We start from the raw sequence: 17,866 nt of genomic DNA, 5'->3' as shown, positions 1-17,866 counted from the left end.
GGGGCAAGAGACCTGTCGTTAACGGCAAGGTACCAACAAAGAACACCGCGCATTGGACGGTTGAGGCGGGCCGCGGGTGGATATGAAGTCATTTGGGATCCATCCATCACGAGGCATGGCTTTTTGAGTCAAAAAAATGTCCCGATCTTTTCTATCAATAATGGATCTCCGCGCCGGAGCGGGATTCGTGTCTTCCTCTGCATCGAGATGAGATCTGGCTACCTTTGCCGATGACAAGCGGCCGGAGAGAGCCGACAACAAGCGGGCTTTTCCGGTTTACACGCCGGGCCGGTTTACGATGTATATCAGTTATTTCTCAATGTATAACCAGTGATCTCAGCATAACCTATAAACCCTGGTCCTGGGACTACTCCGTACTCATGAGGTTAAAAATTACATACTTAGGTTACTTTGAGTCTGTATTTCAATATACTGATTTTGTTCGACTGTGGTTCTAAGTCACTAATTGCAATTTCGATGAGACATCGTGGACTATTTCAACATAACGGAGATGAGCTTTGATTCCCAGACAATTCCAGCAGGATGAATAAGGCTGCCGATCCAGGATTCATGAACATCACCAACCCATCGCGTTGGATTTCGTCATAATATCCCTCTGGCACTTGTGTGCATTCGTTGGGTGCTTCTTCGCACAATGCTTTCTCGCTAAGAGGAATAAAAAAACTTTCCTTCCTTAACTCCACGGTCGTTTTGTGATCAAAATATACCACAGTCCAACGCCGATCCTATTGAGTAAGCCAACCTCATCCATACAAAAAAAAAAAAAAAAATACAGGAAAACATACCGAAAGATTTGAAATGGACAGCATAAGCGTCAGGGATTCCACTTTCTTTCCCAGGGAATCCCCTCCGTAGCATAGGTTCCCGCGAGCGTTTCGAACGACTGTCGCCGAGTCTTCAGTGCGTCTACCCGACAACTCAGGTATCATGTCTTTTATTTCGCAACGGATTTGTTTCTGCGGCCGTGGGGAGCTCCTTCGGACTCATCTTCACGAGATGTCGACTCCCAGATCAATCGAAGGTCGCTGTGCAAGATGGGATCTCGAAGAGCAAACACCGTTCGAAACTTGGGCCTGTAGCGCAAGAAGTTTGAAAAAAAAAAAAAAGAGGGGCACGGGAAGTCGGCAGATGACACCATCATATTGACTGCAGAGATGAGGGTGAAAGGCGGACAAGAGTTGATTGGGCATCATCGGGTTGGCCCATGAGAAGTACATATTCGATGTCGGATCTTGGCGGGGATCTAGGTTATCCATCGGATGCAAAAATTGTCCGAGTCTTGCGATCGCTGTATTTCCACCATTTGCATCGATGACGGCTTGACAACGCCAGGGCATAAACTCAATCAACGAGTCCAGAAACCATTCCTCGATAGAGTTCCACGCGTGGATGATAGCCTCATTCAATTCCTCCTCTCTGCTCTTAGTCATCATCTTTTGGTGATCTTGTCGAGTTCTCTAACGGGTCTCAACCGACGGTGGGGCATGATGGATTAGAAGGAGCACGTGAAATGAGGGGCATTTGTCTAAGCCCTCCTTCACAGCATCTGCAATACGGAATCCTAGCCATATGCACCGCCGTGCCCGTGTGAAAATGAACGAGGACATTTCAATATGTCGGGCTTCCTCCTCGGGCATATCCGTGAAGAAGCCCTGGGGGTAGTACAGACGACTTCGCGAATAGCCCCAAGATATGAAAATCTTTCGGCAGTTGCTTTGTTGGTGCCGACCTCAACCATAGGAAAATCCCCTCTTCGAAGCAGTTCTATATCAGTCACCAGCCGTAAGGCTAAGTTCAACTTGGCGCAAAGGTGTGTCCAGGGGACGTCAGCCTGCAAGTAGAGCATACTTTCAGGAACCAGCGCAGCAGCCCAAAGAAAAGCCAGGTATACATGGAATGCAGGCAAAATATGGCCGTTGTCGTTTCGAGTGAGGATGACCCTCAGCATAGTAAAGGCCAAAAGTGATGCATAGGATACTACTTGATCCGTATCTTCGAAGTTAACATCAAACGTCGTCTCGTCCCGCCTCTCGATAGCCTTTTGGCTATCCGGCGCTGTTTCCCAGTACGCCCGGGCCTTGTTGACCCGGTCAGAAGGAGAGGGAGGTGTACACCTAGCGCGCCGTGGAGAAATAGGTTAGGGCCATATCAATGGCCCCAAGGAACACCGGAACCGCCGATCCCTGCACTTTCTGGAGGATCCTGTAGATCTCTGCCTCCCGAGAGACCTGCTCAGAGAAAAGACGTGGTGCTCTTTCCAACGATGGTATAACCGTTTTGAACGGCGCTCCGTAGGTTTCGCAACCGCCCATGGGCGTGCAGTAGTGGTCCAGATCCCGATCAAGCTGCCGCTTCAGCATTTGCACGCGATGCAGTGCTGGTCGCCGTCAGCCCCTTGCCGATGGAGGTCAACATTGGGTCAGGCGTTGTCCAAACGACCACCTTGTCGCAACCCGAGAAATCGCTGCGTGCAGAAGCGGTTCGCATGCTGGTAGCCCTGACCGCGTTGTTCGCCGGTGGACCCGCGTGTGGAACGCGTTGAGGATGCCCGCTGGCTTGGTGAAGATGACACTTAACTGAATCCGCGCTTGCGGCCCTGGGCTGCCGGAACATCGTCAGAGTCGTCGACAGCCGAAGAGGGTTAAGCACGGGCTACGGGCAGTCCAAGCGGGTGTCCGAGCAGCTCGTACGCAAGGCTGGCCGGCGAAAACTCCTCGGATCGGTGGTCCGACCCGGATACATCCTTGGGGACTCGGAGACCGGCGTGTGCAACATGGACGACTTCCTCATCCGAATGCTCAAGGGCTGCATCCAGCTCGGCGCGCGGCCACGGATCGTCAACACCGTCAACTCGGTGCCCGTCAATCACGTTGCGCGCGTCGTCGTCGCGGCGGCACTGGACCCGCTCCCGTCGGGGATTCATGTCGTGCACGTCACGGGCAATCCACGTCTACGCATTGGTATCGAGACATCCTTAGCGCGCTGCTTCATCTTCACAGCTTCGGAATTGCCAATTCTGACTTACGGGTTGACAATATTGTCTTTGATCATTATGAGAACACAAATCCCATTGATGTCTATCCTTGCGATTTCAGCACAGACTGTCCATTTGGCGAGCCGAATCCGGCTTTTCCTCACCCTCATGATCCTGTCCTCATGAATGGGCTTGCAGAGTCTGTTTCGGAAATTCCAGTTAAAAACACCGGCTTTTGCACACGTGACGAACTCTCCTTGAACACTCTCCCTGATCTCTTGACTTCCTCCGAGCCTCGCATCGCCGCGTCCTCGGCCGCGGTCACGCTGAGAAGGCGTCGTGAGTAGCACATATTATTGCGCAGTCGGCAGTTGGGTGTCGCATGTTATGCTCATATTAAGTAGTCGTAGGCCTATCATGCCCTGGTTATGTACGGCGTCCACCAACATACAGTGTCCATTAGTACATCATGTATATGTGCAAGAACACATCGCATTGACCCCCCCGGAGATGGTCCCGTGTCGGGTCAAGGCGTGGTTCACCAGCACCACTTTGCAGCAGAGATCTTCGCTGCATAAAGAACACCGCGTCTTGCCCTCCCAGTGGCGGCGTAGATGAACGTTGTTGAAATGTCTTGTCAGCGACCCCGACGAGGCAAACTCGTAAACCCGTTGATCGATCGATCTCTGTTCATCTCCCAGACACAAAAAGCAGATTTTTGGGCGGTCCGTCCTTGACCGGACAAACACCTTTGCCATGGCCTCGCGGAGGCGACTAGCCCTTTCCGCCTCCGCCTCCGGCCCTCCAACGCCATGGCGTTCTCTCTGTGCCGGCCGTTTCACCGCCCCCTCCACGACGCCGCAATATACACTCACCGCCTTTACAGCGGCAATGCGGCGGTTGAGGTCCAATTCGAGAGTGTCTCCGGGCGGTTGCAACACAGCCTCAACCAGCGCGAGATGCTGAGGGCTCATGATTGGCGAATCCGGCAGCGCGCCAATCACCTCGTCCTTAGGAATACTCCCGCGGAGCTGGCGCTCGACATCTTGGACCGGCTGCTCTCGCTGGTACGCTTCACGTTTCCTGCTTATCAGCCGTCTGGAGGCCCGCCGCCTCGCGTTCCGATACTCGCTCTTGGCCCGCTCGTATTCCTGGCAGACGCGCTGATATTGGTCTGGTGGTGCGTCCCGAAGGCGAGCCTTCTCCTTGCATAAGTCCTCCTTCCGCCGCTTCAATATCCGCAGCGCCGGCTGCCTGTCAAGGGCTGTCGAATCGTCGGCGGTCAACCTACGCGGGCGCCGGGGATCCTTGGTCCTCCTCATCGAACAGGCCAAGGGCATCACTGCCGGCTCTTGAGGCTGGCCCCGAATGAGTGCCTGAGTGTCGACGTGGATGCCAACGCTGTAATGCCTCTCGAAAGTCCGGCTATTCGCATGCTGCATAATCACATTCTGCAGCTGCTCCGAAACATCGGCTGATCAACAGGACATTCCGGTCAGCGCGAGAAGGAACTTCGGCGAAGGAATGGGGGAAATGCTCACGGCTATCGTTGAAAGCCTTCGCGGCCGCGTAGCGAAGGCTGTATGGTGTCACGGGGTCAGAGAAACCCGTGATCTCGCCCACGCGTCTCATTGTATAGCGGGCGGCGTTGGCAGAGAGGGCTGTTGAGCCGTCAAGACGGACGCCGTCTGCCGTCTTGATAAGCTCGCAAAATACAAATTTGTCTTGAATCTCATCCCGGAGCTCCAGCGATTGTTCCCTGAGCCCTTTGAGCACCTGCAGCCCATATAACTTCTCCGGCCCATCTAGACCGGCGGCCTTGAAAGCCTTTATATGGAACAGCATGCCCAGCAAAAATATGTGGGGGCTTAGCACCAGGGTCGGGTCAAATTGGATCTCTGGGATCGGATGAACGTTGCTGTACCGGAAAATACTCAGCTTCTCCCATATTCACCAACGCAACAACTTCCAGAAAAACAAAAAAATAACGTACATTGGTTTCGGACCCAGGAATCGCTTGGTATCAACCAGACGGAGGCGAATCACTAGGCGTGGCCGCGGCTCGCTCTCGGAGATCTGAAGCAGGCTGAGCGAGATATCACGGTACCTCAGCTTCAGCAAGGCACCCGGACGGCTGCCGGTGATGGCGAGCAGCTGGCAGAACAGCAGCTCCTGAACTCGCGACCAACCACAGTAGAACATCATCTCAGTCGTGGTGAGGAACTCCCGCGCAAATTCCAGAAAGTCCTCGATATACATGACCGCCTTTCGTCGCCCATGCCATGTTAGATTCTTCTCTTGGGCGACCTCGGCAACCACCTACCATCGATTGGTCAGTCCATCCCTGTCAAGCTCGTCACGTCACCAAATCAGGATCGCAGCGCCAGAGCTCCTTACTGTGTTCAGCGCGTCGACCGTGTCCTTTCTCAGGCCACGACCGACCTCCGTCCTCAGCAGCATGACCCAATATCGGAGTGTTACTTCGAGGGTCGATTTGTGCCGGACCCTTCTGTGGTTCGACCGTCGGTCGCACAGCCAAGTCAGAAAGCCTCTCATGACTGTCGGCAGCCTGTCTTCCTGCCCAGGCTCCGACAGATGGCGTAGCCATTCCGTTGGGTCTCGCCCATTCGCCTGACTGAACCTGCTGGAACCGAGAACATGAGACCGTGCTGAATTCAAAGGCAGGCTGACGCTGGATTTTCCTGCTCCCTACCAGCCCCAATCTTGCTTGATCTTGTCAAGCAGTCGCCTTGTCCGTGCTGTGTACAGGCATCCCGGCTTTTCATGGTTTTGACGCCTTTCCGCCTGTGCCAGGTAAAAGGCCGGGGAACGTTCATCTTCCCCTTCAGATGACAGAAGGGAGTCCTCGTCGGACGTTTCTCCATATTGGTCGTCCCGGTATTCGTCGTTTGCAAATATGCCTGCAGTGACGGACTCCGGAAGAGCCATCGTCAATGATGAAGACGTAGGGTGCGAGAGCGAAGCGAAAGAAAGAGTAATGACCGCAAAAGGGAACACCCCTAGGAGAAAGTAGCTCGGATACTAGGAAATAAGATCAATGAAGACAATATGGAAACGTGCAAAAAGAAAAGGTTAACGGCGTTCGACACCTGGGAGCTCTGTACAATAATAAATACATGAGTCGGCCAGCTACTACTGTGCAACATCAGCAACGTTATCTCAAACTATACTGCAATAAGCATCCACCATGCGCCGTCTCAATGTTCTACCCCTGCTCGGTGGCCCGCAAAAACGATGCAATGTCGAGGAGCAGCAAAAGTTTGAGCTCTTTGACAGGGTACTGGACATGCGAACGAAAAGGGGTCCTGACAAATCGATTGGTGGAGAGGCCCGAAATCCAAAGGCCGTGATGTTGAGGGCTTGCCAATGAGGCGTGCTTTGGAACGCGAGATCTTTAGCGACGCGTCCCGAAATGGACTCGTTTCCGCGACGGGCCCCGCGTTGTAATGGTCCCGAAACAGAAGCACTAAGAGCACAAAGGTGCGTGGCAAAAAGGAAGGGTGGCCGTGGCGGAAAGCCCGGTTAGCGCGATGCCGTTTCTGGCAGCCCGCTAACCGGCACACAGACTAATGTTGTAGTCCTCAACGCTCAATTTTCAGTGAGTGCTTCTACAATGCACAAAAGACCAATCGATAATTCCCACTTCTGACAGAGTTACTAACGCAGTTCCGTAGCAAGCTGATGGTCACTTCGAGGCAGCCTGGAAAATGGTGCACAGCCCGAAAGTAAGGGGATTAACGGTTGTATTATAGTGGAAACACATAAGACTGCCCCTCAGCCTCGTACCTTTTCATATGAAAACGAACCCGAACCCGAACAGTGAACAATGATCATCCAACCCTTTGAGTTTGACACCAGAAGTTCGAAATGTCATGGATGCTGTCCGAGACTAAATTCTTGAAACACGCACAGGACTCTTACACCAACTTGCTTCTCGTTTAGTGACTTGTGTTCCATTTTGACAGCCTCCGTCCCGACAGATGGATAATGATGGTGCCCGAAAAGGCTGTTCCTTTTTACCGTCGCACGGTTCAATCCTCTCTCCTAGGCATCTGGTCAACCAATGTGCAGGTATGCAATACTTCGAAACATTTTCAAAGTGAAACATTCCACTTGCTGCTGTCTGCGAAAGACGAGGAAATGAAATCTGTTGTAAAACGGTGTTTAGATATATAACTCCTGCCGTACCGCTCCTCTTGACATATCATAGTAACATTCCACGCAAGTTGAATTGTCACTTGACTTTGTACGCATTAATTGTTGTGGAAGATCGAAACAGAATATCATACCCTCAGAAACTCACCATCGCTGTGCATGGCTGAGCCAGAGTTCAACATGGAGGAATCCCGCAATCCCACTCCTGCACCAGACACAGAAGCAGCCACCAAGCTTCATGAAGGCAATCGTCACGAACGAAGCGCTCCATATCCAACACCTGCTCCAGACACAGACGAAGCCAACAACCTTCACGAAGGCAATCGTCATGAACGCAGCAATCTCCAAGATGCGAACGATCTTCAGGAAGACATTCATCACGAACGCAGAGATGTTCAAGATGACAGCAACAACAACTTTCCTGAAGGTAGTGTTCGCGAACACAACGATCAAGAAGAGAGCAACGACAGCTCTTCCGACGTATCAATGGCAGATGCGGCGGAGGATGGACCACGCCCTGAGCCACAGACTCCCGAGATCCCTCACTGGGCGCGGAAGATCATCAAACAGAACATCGACTGGTATGGCAAGGTCGTCGGTGCGTATTTCCAGAGAGTTCATTCCGTACCCAATCCACTGCACCCTTCGCTGCGTCCTCAGGACTCTCTTTGTGTTGTAAAGGTAGCTCTGAATTGCTGCCGCTGAGAACTTGTTTTCAGGGATGTTTCTGGCAAACTTCTTCAGAGAAGACTCATTGGAAGTTCCGTTAAAACTGCGGAATAGATCTCCTGCAATACCAAGGTTTGGACAAGGTTTGCTCTGGCTCCACAATTTTTCTGGACACCCCTGCTCGCCGAGCCAGATCAGATGGAATCCAAGGAATAGGCGCGCAATAGACAAATGTAAGTTCGACTTCCTCGCAAGCAATAGGAGTATTAAGCCTTTCCTTCACGCGACTAGCCCAAGTTCATCATAGTTTACGTAGGAATTCAAGCCCTGCCAGCAGCCCATCGCATTGTGCCAGCGACCCTGGATTCACGTCTCTGTCAACGTCGCAACAATCGCTGTGGACATTCCGGAGGTTAGAACGTTGTCACTAAAAACGACAGATCTAGGACCACGGAACAGAGGTGTCCAGGGCTCATGATTGGCGAATCCGGCAGCGCGCCAATCACCTCGTCCTTAGGAATACTCCCGCGGAGCTGGCGCTCGACATCTTGGACCGGCTGCTCTCGCTGGTACGCTTCACGTTTCCTGCTTATCAGCCGTCTGGAGGCCCGCCGCCTCGCGTTCCGATACTCGCTCTTGGCCCGCTCGTATTCCTGGCAGACGCGCTGATATTGGTCTGGTGGTGCGTCCCGAAGGCGAGCCTTCTCCTTGCATAAGTCCTCCTTCCGCCGCTTCAATATCCGCAGCGCCGGCTGCCTGTCAAGGGCTGTCGAATCGTCGGCGGTCAACCTACGCGGGCGCCGGGGATCCTTGGTCCTCCTCATCGAACAGGCCAAGGGCATCACTGCCGGCTCTTGAGGCTGGCCCCGAATGAGTGCCTATACTGGTCCACGGACAGCGGGCCTCTCCAGGATGCGCTGTTCAAGCGGACCGCCTCGACTCGCTCCTCGGGCGTGGCAAGCTCGAGGGATAGGTAGGGAGCATCGTAAGGAGGCAGCGTCGGCGAAACTTCTGCTGAACCCATCTTTGCTTTTTCAATGCGCGACTCGTCGAGGATCTGGTCTGCCAATCTGTAGAGCTCGAAGCGCCCAATTAACCAACTCTCTTTTATTTCTTGAAGAGCTCAATACATCATCTCGCCGGCGAGGTTCCCGAGGTTTTAAATCTGTGGAACGCATCGTCTCCTCCCCCCGCCACTTTTAGCCATGGGCTGTAACGTGGGCACAAGGTACGGGGGCAAGAGACCTGTCGTTAACGGCAAGGTACCAACAAAGAACACCGCGCATTGGACGGTTGAGGCGGGCCGCGGGTGGATATGAAGTCATTTGGGATCCATCCATCACGAGGCATGGCTTTTTGAGTCAAAAAAATGTAGGCCTATCCGGGCGGGGGCAGCCGGACCTTTTCGATATCGCCGCATCGGTACGTGGAACAGAACAGGGAATCACCTTGGCTTTGGTTTCTGACCGGACCTTTCCGCACATAGGTTCGAACCCCGAGCACAGCAAGCACTGCGACAACGAAGACAACTCTTCCTGAGACTCGGTCTCGTCGGCGCTGTGTCGTTGCTTCTCCTCTTGTTCCTGGTCCCGTCGTGGCGTGCTGCCCTATTCCCCACGGTTTCGCTCGGATTGGCGTCGACCCTCTTTGATGATTTGTCGCTGGAGACGGTGCGATACTATGACCTCTCGCATACCCAGGGCACGGCCATGGGCTGGCAGCGCGAGGAGCGGGTGCTGCTGTGCACGCCCCTCCGCGATGCGTCCCCCCACCTGCCCATGTTCTTCTCCCATCTGCGCAATTTCACCTACCCGCACCATCTGATTGATCTGGCGTTCCTGGTCTCGGATTCGAAGGATGACACCCTCCCGCAATTGGTCCGCATGCTCGAGGAGCTGCAGGCTGACCCGGACCCGAAGATGCCGTTTGGGGAGGTCTCGGTGATCGAGAAGGATTTTGGTCAGACGGTCGAGCAGGACTTTGAGAGCCGTCACGGCTTTGCCGCGCAGGCCGGCCGTCGAAAGTTGATGGCCCAGAAAGAGAAGAAGGAGAAGAAGGAGAAGCAGCCCAAGCCCGCGGCGGCACCTGCAGCACCTCCATCGCCGTCCCTGATCGATCTCCGCGTGGGTCACATCCTGCGAGCAATTCGGCACCCGAACGCTGACTCGCTGTACGTGTCGACGATCGACTGCGGTGATGCGCCGGGCTCGGACAACACGTCCGTGGATGAGGCCACTGGAAAGACAGTGCGGACGGTTTGCTCGGGTCTCAACGGGCTGGTGCCGCTGGAAGAGATGCAGGGCCGGAAAGTCGTTGTCGTGTGCAACCTGAAGCCGGTCACGATGCGAGGTATCAAGTCGGCTGCAATGGTGCTGGCCGCATCACCTCGTGTGGCCGAGGGGGTATCTGGATGTCCAAAACCGAGTACTTTTTCCTGTCTTTCCAACGCCTGCCGAAACATCTTCTCAGCTTCGACAAACTGGTCGCGGCGCATCAGAACCAAGCCAAGATTGTTGGTGGTCTCGAGAGTGTGCTGGTGTTCCGGTCCCAGCGCCTTCTCCGTTCCCTCCAGCGCCCGTCTGAACATCTCCTCAGCCTCATCATACTTGTCCTGATCCTGAAGAACCAAGCCTAGGTTGTTGAGACTGTTTAGAGTCTGTGGATCCTCCGGCCCCAGCTCCTTCTCCGAAACTTCCAGGACCCGTCGGAAGAAGTAGGTCTGAAGCTGACGACAGCAAACCTGCCGAGGCATTATGTAATCCAGATCTGTGGATGTGATTGGACACAGTAGGATAGTTATCTAACTTATTTTGGTATTTTATTTTGGGTCAACCCCGCAGTTCTATTTGGGAATCAGCAGATTACGTAAACAACGAGGAGCTTCAAGTGAATTGAAAAACCTCCATTCCTGTTGGGACAAAGTACTGTATGCTTTGTTCAGTGCTTGATTACCGGGTGCTTCAATAATGCAGTACTCACTTCTTTTTCGAATGGTCAAACTGGTGCGGAATTACTCCGTCGGTTAATATCGCTCGTATCGGACTGTCAGCCGAGAAACGCGTGCCCCGCAATCGATACGACTGTCTTGAATCTTGGTGTCATCGATGGTCCGGATACTCGGGACTCGATTGAAACTCGAATACAACCTCGGATTCGCTGATAAAATCATGTAGTCCAACGTAGTCCTGCGAAGATCCTGTAGATAATCTCTCAAGGATCACCGAACTACTACCGATTGTTCAGCCGGTACGAGTTGATAAGTATTTGGACGAGCAAAGGCAAGATGGGCCAGTCACCTTATCTCGAGGCTCTTCAACGCGATGGCTTCGTCGTGATTCCCGGTCTTCTGACTCCGGAAGAGGTGGCAGAGCTCCGCGAAGCAGCAACCAAAGCTACCAAGCGCACTCGCAAAGGAGAATGGCCATTCTTCCGTACCGTGCCCAAGCAGTTCCCGCCCTGGCCGAAAGAAGTCCCACCGCCGGAGGAGGGTGGAATCTGGGGCGTGCAGCACCTGCTGCACCCGGAGATGCCAGGACGGGATAAATTCGCGCGGTTCTACTTCTCGGACAAGGTCCTGCGGGTGGTGGAGGAGCTTCTCTCGGTGGAGCGGCCATCTAAATCTACCTCGCCCGACGATGAGCCGCTCGTGATGGAGCTTTTCAATCTTCTCGTTGCGCCGGAGGGAAAGAACTTCGAGCTTCGCTGGCATCGTGACGATATTCCTGAGACGGTCTCGCCTGAGGAGGAGCTCAAGCTGCTCCAGGCCAAGAGTCCGAATGGCAGACAGTCGCATGCTCAGTACAATCTTGCCTTGTGCCCGGATTCCTCCCTCATTGCGGTGCCGGGCTCTCACCGTCGCGTGCGCACGGAGACCGAGCGCAATGCGGATCCGTATGAGCCTAATCTGCCGGGACAGCAGGTTGTGAAGCTAAACCCAGGCGATGCGGTGTTCTACGACAGCAATATCCTCCATCGAGGCGTGTACGCGCCCAAGGAAATCGGGGGCGAGGAGACCAGATTGACACTGCATGGAAGTGTCGGTCTCAAGGGGGCCAGTGGAGACGACAAGGATAAGAAAGTCCGAGCGACGGCCGTGTTGCAGCATGGAGTCGGCAAGTGGGTTGATCGCGAGGACGCGGCTCTCGGCGTGGGCGAAAGGGCGGAGAATATGAGGAAGAATCTGATTTCTATGGGCAGAGGAGATGATGTCGGGTACTCTCTTCAGGGATGAGACTCCATCTGTGCAGTACATTGCGTCAACGTACAGCAGACATGTGATAATGCATAGTACACGAGTTGTCTTGTACAATCTTGATTGCACAAGGCAGCTTCCCAACCAACTGATCCGATCCCGCCCAAGATACGGAAGCTGACTCACTGAAGCGGACCAACATCCCGAGGCCGAGGTAAGGAATACTAGGGGGAGCGATCCCAGATGGGCAGAATGCTGAGACGGGATGTTGTTTGTGCCAGGTAATCGGCTGTGATTTGAGCCCGGTTCAACCGACTTTGTCAGTTTAGCATAAGAACTCGTATCTAAGTGGCTGGGCTGACGGGGATTTGCAGGGTTCCTCCGAATTTGAAGTTCCTTGTGGACGACATTGAGTCGGAGTGGGCATATGAAAGAGACCCCTTTGACTTCATCCACGCGCGGTATCTGGCCACCTCGATCAAGGATTTTGGGAAGTTGATCAAGCAATGCTATCGGTAAGCCAACAAAACTTCTCCGTTTTCTTTGGCTCTCTGACAGAAAGCAGATCAGTAAAGCCCGGCGGCTGGGTTGAATTCCAGGAATGGGACGGCTATCCCATGTCTCCAGACGGCAGTCTCAACGGCACCGCGCTCCAACAATACTACGACGAAGTCTTGAGCGCATTCGAGGAGGCTGGCTATGAGGTGCATCCCGGGCCCAAGTTGGAGCAGTGGTTCAAGGAGGCCGGGTTCGTGAATATCTGTGTGGAGAAGTTTGTCATTCCCTACGGCGTCTGGCCAAAGGATCGCCATCTTGTCAGTTATCCCCTTTGCCCCCAGACGGTGAATCAATCACACTCCAGTACTGACCTCTTAGACAAAAGAAAGTTGGCGCCTGGAACCAGACCCAGGCCGAAGCGAACGGCTTCGAGGCCGGAGCCCTGGCACCTCTGACGCGGTTCAAGCAATGGACCAAGGAGGAAGTCATTGTCCTTGCCAGTAAGGCCCGCGCCGACGGCCGGAACCGCGACATCCACATGATGTTCGACTTGTGAGTGTCCCCGTAGCTATTATCCGGCATTGCTATACACTAGACAACTAACCACCAATATCATCCGAAGCTACGTTGTCTACGCCCAGCGTCCCGAGAACTGATGGACAATACTATGTACTCCTGTCCTGCCTGGACAAGTCGTTCCTAGAGCCTCGGCGCCTCGGCCTCTTGCTCTCAAGGTCCGAGCCGTCCACGTTACCAGCCCAAATTGTAACGCAAATGTCCGTGACTCTGTGGTTAGAAACATCTAATGAGAGTGTGAGAAGTCATCCATCTAAAATTATTATTTTTAAGCAGTACATTAGTTATTCGTCTATTTTTCATTCCTGCAAGCCCTCTCTATCTCTAGTATGCCCTCTTCCACATGACTGGAGGCAGGTATAACCGTGACAGTCGACTCAGAGAAACGACCCATTCCGGTACTTTTTTTTCCTTTCAATCCCTCCAATCATTGCTTGAAAGCCACCAATCATCGTAAAGTCGAGGCCATATTGCTATGATAGGTTTTATCCGTACTAGTCACTTCTAAAAACTTTCACACTGAATAAGTGGAATGCCCCTCCAGCCCTCTAATACGACTTTGCCAACCAACATGATGGATACGCCAGCTAGAAAAGCAAACACAAAGAGTTCCTCCACAAACGGTGTTTCAAGTACTTAGCAGAGAGTACTACTGAGTCAGTAAAAGCCATGGCTTCACCAGGGGTCTTCGTTCCAGATGTTCTGCTCCTTTTTCAGTTCAAGTTTCATGTACGGAGTACACTTTAACAAATCAAGACCTGCTGCATTTGTCTGTAGCTGCTGCTCAACTATTCCTCTGCTCTCCTCCACAGCAAGTGAGATCTCTGGACCCCGCTGATGACTAGGTAGGTTAAGTACAGCAGTACTCCGTACTGCTACTGGACACATCTGGAAAAGGCGGTTCAAATGGATGAGTGTATGAGCCGTTCTGCGTGGAGACGAAACGGAGGTCTGAGCTGCAGAATCTGCGTGCTAGATTACTGTATAAAGGATGATCGGAAATACGGCGATGAACTGAATCAGCAAGAAGTACACTACATATTCATCGGCAAAACCTGGTTTGTTCGCGGATGGCGCCTTTATCGGGTAACGCTAAGTGAAGATTCATCGAAGCTTAACTGAAAGTATCATCCAGCAAACATAGGAGACAGCATGCTCAGCAAAGAACACAGAAAAGACGATCGCCCGACATTGAGGGCGTATTGCAGAAGATCTCGGCGCTTCTGCGTTGAAACTTCGAGGAAATGAGTCAGTTGCAGTCCAATTTATCAGGGCAACTACCAGCGCTAGCGTGCAAGAACTTCTGAAGGTAATTTTCCACCGTAGTGTTCATTCCGAAGACAAACTAATTTCATGAAGCATGAGTTCATCTCAAGTGCCAGTCCGTGGATTCTTAGACGACATATCTTGCAAGTTCTTCCATATGCTGGAAACTTGGAACCGTGCAAGGAAGCCTGACCTATAGAGCTTTGTGTTAGAGCCAGCACCTCCCAGGCCACCGGCAGGGCTAGGGCCCAGAGGTCACGTGGCCGCACAGTGTACATAATTTTCGTCCTCCCTAGGACGCATGTTTCTTCTCCATCCTTAGTGTCTTGAAGAAAGACCTGCGCTAGATTTGACGGCTGGCCCTTGTAGCTGTGCCTAGTACAGAGGTCATAACACTTTGGAGAGTTCAAGTTGTTGTGGATTCAAATGTCTGGCATATCATGTGCGGGAAAGGTGGTCGATTTCACAGCTACTATCGATACTCTATGAGAGGAAGAATGATAATTTTCATGTCACCGTCCAGCCTACCAGTAGTATCCGAGAAGGGGCGCACACGTACGACTCAGGACGCATACAAGAGTTCGTCTTCCTAATCTAGCGTGGGAACCTGGGCTGGGACAGTTTAAACCGGTGCCAAGAGGGAGTTGTTTTGGAGCAACCGTTGTCGCAAAGCAAATGATCCTAAAAGAGAAAATGCTCTACAGAGTACAGAGTAGTAGAAGAGAATATCTCAAGCGCAAAACGTACATTTCTTCCGAACGATTGATTCAGCAACAGGATGAATAACCTACCTCATACACTTTCTCGACTCCCAATGTACGTGTACCATCGTTTTGAGATGATTACTCAATATTCTGGTATTTGCCGCGTGGCAATTGAATTGACCACGATATCTGACCGCTGGTTCATAGTACCAACTCAAACTGCGGGATGGTTCGCTTGATTCTCGCTTGAATAGCTATGATATCTGATTCCATGCCGTAGATGGGCGCGTTTAGGGTCGTTAGGGTTAGGCTTAGGGTTCCCAGGGGTCAGGGTTAGCCTTTGGGGTAGCTTCAGGAACATTTGGTTAGGATTACGGCCGTTAGGGGTAGACTTAAGGAGTTTTGAGCGGTCCTTAGGCTTGTCCTTGTCGTTAGGACTACGAGGGACACAATTGGCTGGCATTTGCACCCGAATGATGGTGGATTTGCCTGGTGTTGAGAATAGATTCAGTTAACTATTGCCTTAGTGCCTCAGAACAAGTGGCAACAGCTGGAGACCAGATCCGGCAGCAGCATCTGGAACCGGATAGTCACGCAATCAATGAATTAAATTTCGTTGACAGACTGCAAAGACTACGTCAAGAGAATATCAAAGCGCAGTGTGAAGACCTTGCTTCTGTTGTGGATCGAGCCGTCCTGTGTGCAGATAGAGAAGAGTCGTAATCAAAAAAACGCTCCATGCAGACTTTCCAACGCTGGGAACGTGACATGGACGTTGAGATCAAGTAAGCCCTCCGTTATTCCGCGTTCAGGCGGACAACATTGCTACCTCTGCTCCCGGTTGCCCCTGGTTTCCGCCATCGTCATGCTTTGTACCTTCCGCTCCTCCAACGCTCGGCGGCTTGGATATTCTCTATCCAATGGTGATGCCTTTCTCTTTCGACCCAGGGTTTTCCTAGACCGGGGAATGATCTTGCAGAGGTGAAAATCGATGATAAGGACTCGGCCCAACTCTCGGTTCCAAAGCATATTCTCAAACCTCAGATCCAGATGCACCACCCCGCACAGTTTGATTTGTTCCCTCGACCGCATAATCTCCCGACTCAGATCCGGACCGGCCCCGACCGAGCGGATTTTCTCACCCGCCCAGCCCATTAACAGCATATATTGGATGTCCCCAATGCCATGGAGATAGTAAGTTTGAGCCATGCCAATAGCCCCAAGGAACACAGGGACCGCGGATCCCTGCACTTTCCGGAGAATCCGGTAAACCTCGACCTCCTGAGAGACGTCCTTCCAGCGATACGAAGTGGTCCCCTTTCCGAAGATCGTGTATCCGTACCTGGCACATGTGATCTTGAATGGTGCTCCGTAGGATCCGCAGCCGCCCATGTGCGTGCAGTAGTGCTCCGGGTCCTGGTCGAGCTGTCTCTTTAAAGCTTGCACCAGTTCCGAAGCATTGATCTGATGCTGGTCGCCGCCGGATCCCTGTCGATGGAGGCTAACATTTGGGCATGCGTCATCCAGTCGACCGCCATGTTGTAGCCCAAGAAGGCATCGCTGCGTGCAGAAGCGATTCCTGTGCTGCTGGCTTGAATCGCCGTGACGCCGTGAGGACGCGCGGGTGGAGGGAGTCGACGATGCTCGCTCGCTTGTCGGGGACGACGTCACTTGGCTGAACCCGCGCTTCCGGCCCTGCGCGACCGAGGCATTGTCGGAGTCAGAACTGTCAGCGTGGGGTGGTCGAGAAGGGGAGTTTTCCGGGGGCCTGCAGCGGTTCGCCACCGACCGCGTCACGATACGTCGACCCTCTGCAACGCGCTCCGACGGAGGTGATGATGGTACGTATTCCGAGCCAGACATCGTATGGTCTGAACCCGGAGGCGTTCGCGGAGTGTCGCAAGCTTGCGCCAAATGAGCATTATAGTGCTCACCCCAAGTCCGAAGACGCGCCTTTGCTTGATTCCGCCACACCTGATTCCGAGGGGGGGAGCTCTGGCAGGACATCAAGCAAAAGCAGAGAACGCGCGCGACCGCCGTGTTCTCAATCTTGATCTCGGAGCCTTCCTGATATGCATCCACGCTGGGCTCGCAGAGATAGTAGTATAGCTTCCAGAATTCATCCTTCGGCACGCGAAGAAACGCAAAGGAAAAGCCAGTCGATATGTATGAATACTCCAAATCTTCCCGTATCATCACGTCATATACCTGGCTCAGAGTCGCCCCGACCAGTCGTTCCGCACTGCTTTTCGCGTTTTCATTTTTGTCGGTAGGCGTCGTGTCTTGCTGGACGACCTCCCTCACGAAATCCATATCCCGGAGCCCAGTCCGGAGACTCTGAACGTCGAGCTTGTGTGGCGGCTTTAACTCGTACGTTGTCACCGGATACTCGGTATCTCCATCTACTCGATGGATGCAATACCGGTCGGGCAGGGGCCGCCGCGTACCCGACCGTTCGTCCTCTTCGGCTTCCTCCTCTAGCGTTCTGGGGTAGTGTGTCTGAAAGCGGATGCTGTCGGGCAGTTGGAATCGCTGCTTGGCGTCCGGATCATCACAAAGTGCCTGGACGATCATCTCCACAAATTCATCCACAGCCGAGCGCATAAAGTTATCAAGGTCATTTTCGCTACAAATTGGCTTTGTGGCCTTCGTGCGGGAAAGCCCTCTTAAATAGCTCATCGAACTGAACAGCCGAGGATGGGTTTTGTCCGCCGGCTTCAGGAACCTGCACACATCATCGAAGATCTTTCTCAGCTCATTCGGAAAGTCTGACCATTCGTGAATTTCTTC

The 17,866-nt window shown here is 53.0% G+C and overlaps 6 protein-coding genes across 6 annotated transcripts; 3 read left to right on the top strand and 3 right to left on the bottom strand.

The window, feature by feature from the left end:
• Window positions 1–497: 497 nt before the first annotated feature.
• On the bottom strand, window positions 498–950 carry VTN31DRAFT_6389 (uncharacterized protein; the record flags this gene model as incomplete). Its single annotated transcript, XM_069406993.1, has 2 exons — window positions 498–746; window positions 807–950. The coding sequence occupies 2 exons, from the start codon at window positions 948–950 to the stop codon at window positions 498–500; spliced, it is 393 nt and encodes a 130-aa protein (XP_069258564.1).
• Window positions 951–2,662: 1,712 nt separating this feature from the next.
• Window positions 2,663–3,347, bottom strand: VTN31DRAFT_6388 (uncharacterized protein; the record flags this gene model as incomplete). The annotated part of the gene is made up of 3 exons (XM_069406992.1): window positions 2,663–2,971; window positions 3,047–3,103; window positions 3,225–3,347. The coding sequence occupies 3 exons, from the start codon at window positions 3,345–3,347 to the stop codon at window positions 2,663–2,665; spliced, it is 489 nt and encodes a 162-aa protein (XP_069258563.1).
• Window positions 3,348–3,462: 115 nt separating this feature from the next.
• On the bottom strand, window positions 3,463–5,200 carry VTN31DRAFT_6387 (uncharacterized protein; the record flags this gene model as incomplete). The annotated part of the gene is made up of 3 exons (XM_069406991.1): window positions 3,463–4,469; window positions 4,537–4,913; window positions 4,989–5,200. The coding sequence occupies 3 exons, from the start codon at window positions 5,198–5,200 to the stop codon at window positions 3,463–3,465; spliced, it is 1,596 nt and encodes a 531-aa protein (XP_069258562.1).
• Window positions 5,201–7,330: 2,130 nt separating this feature from the next.
• VTN31DRAFT_6386 (uncharacterized protein) lies at window positions 7,331–7,876 on the top strand (the record flags this gene model as incomplete). Its single annotated transcript, XM_069406990.1, has 1 exon — window positions 7,331–7,876. The coding sequence occupies one exon, from the start codon at window positions 7,331–7,333 to the stop codon at window positions 7,874–7,876; it is 546 nt and encodes a 181-aa protein (XP_069258561.1).
• A 1,673-nt stretch (window positions 7,877–9,549) lies between these two features.
• On the top strand, window positions 9,550–10,455 carry VTN31DRAFT_6385 (uncharacterized protein; the record flags this gene model as incomplete). The annotated part of the gene is made up of 1 exon (XM_069406989.1): window positions 9,550–10,455. The coding sequence occupies one exon, from the start codon at window positions 9,550–9,552 to the stop codon at window positions 10,453–10,455; it is 906 nt and encodes a 301-aa protein (XP_069258560.1).
• A 668-nt stretch (window positions 10,456–11,123) lies between these two features.
• On the top strand, window positions 11,124–12,071 carry VTN31DRAFT_6384 (uncharacterized protein; the record flags this gene model as incomplete). Its single annotated transcript, XM_069406988.1, has 1 exon — window positions 11,124–12,071. One exon carries the CDS (start codon window positions 11,124–11,126, stop codon window positions 12,069–12,071), a length of 948 nt encoding a protein of 315 aa, XP_069258559.1.
• Between the last annotated feature and the right edge of the window lie 5,795 nt (window positions 12,072–17,866).

Source organism: Thermomyces dupontii (assembly GCF_041956625.1).
Source record: "Thermomyces dupontii strain NRRL 2155 unplaced genomic scaffold VTN31scaffold_7, whole genome shotgun sequence".
NCBI lineage: Eukaryota > Fungi > Ascomycota > Eurotiomycetes > Eurotiales > Trichocomaceae > Thermomyces > Thermomyces dupontii.
The sequence above is the reverse complement of the archived record's forward strand: the minus strand, read 5'-3'. Positions and strand labels throughout refer to the sequence as shown.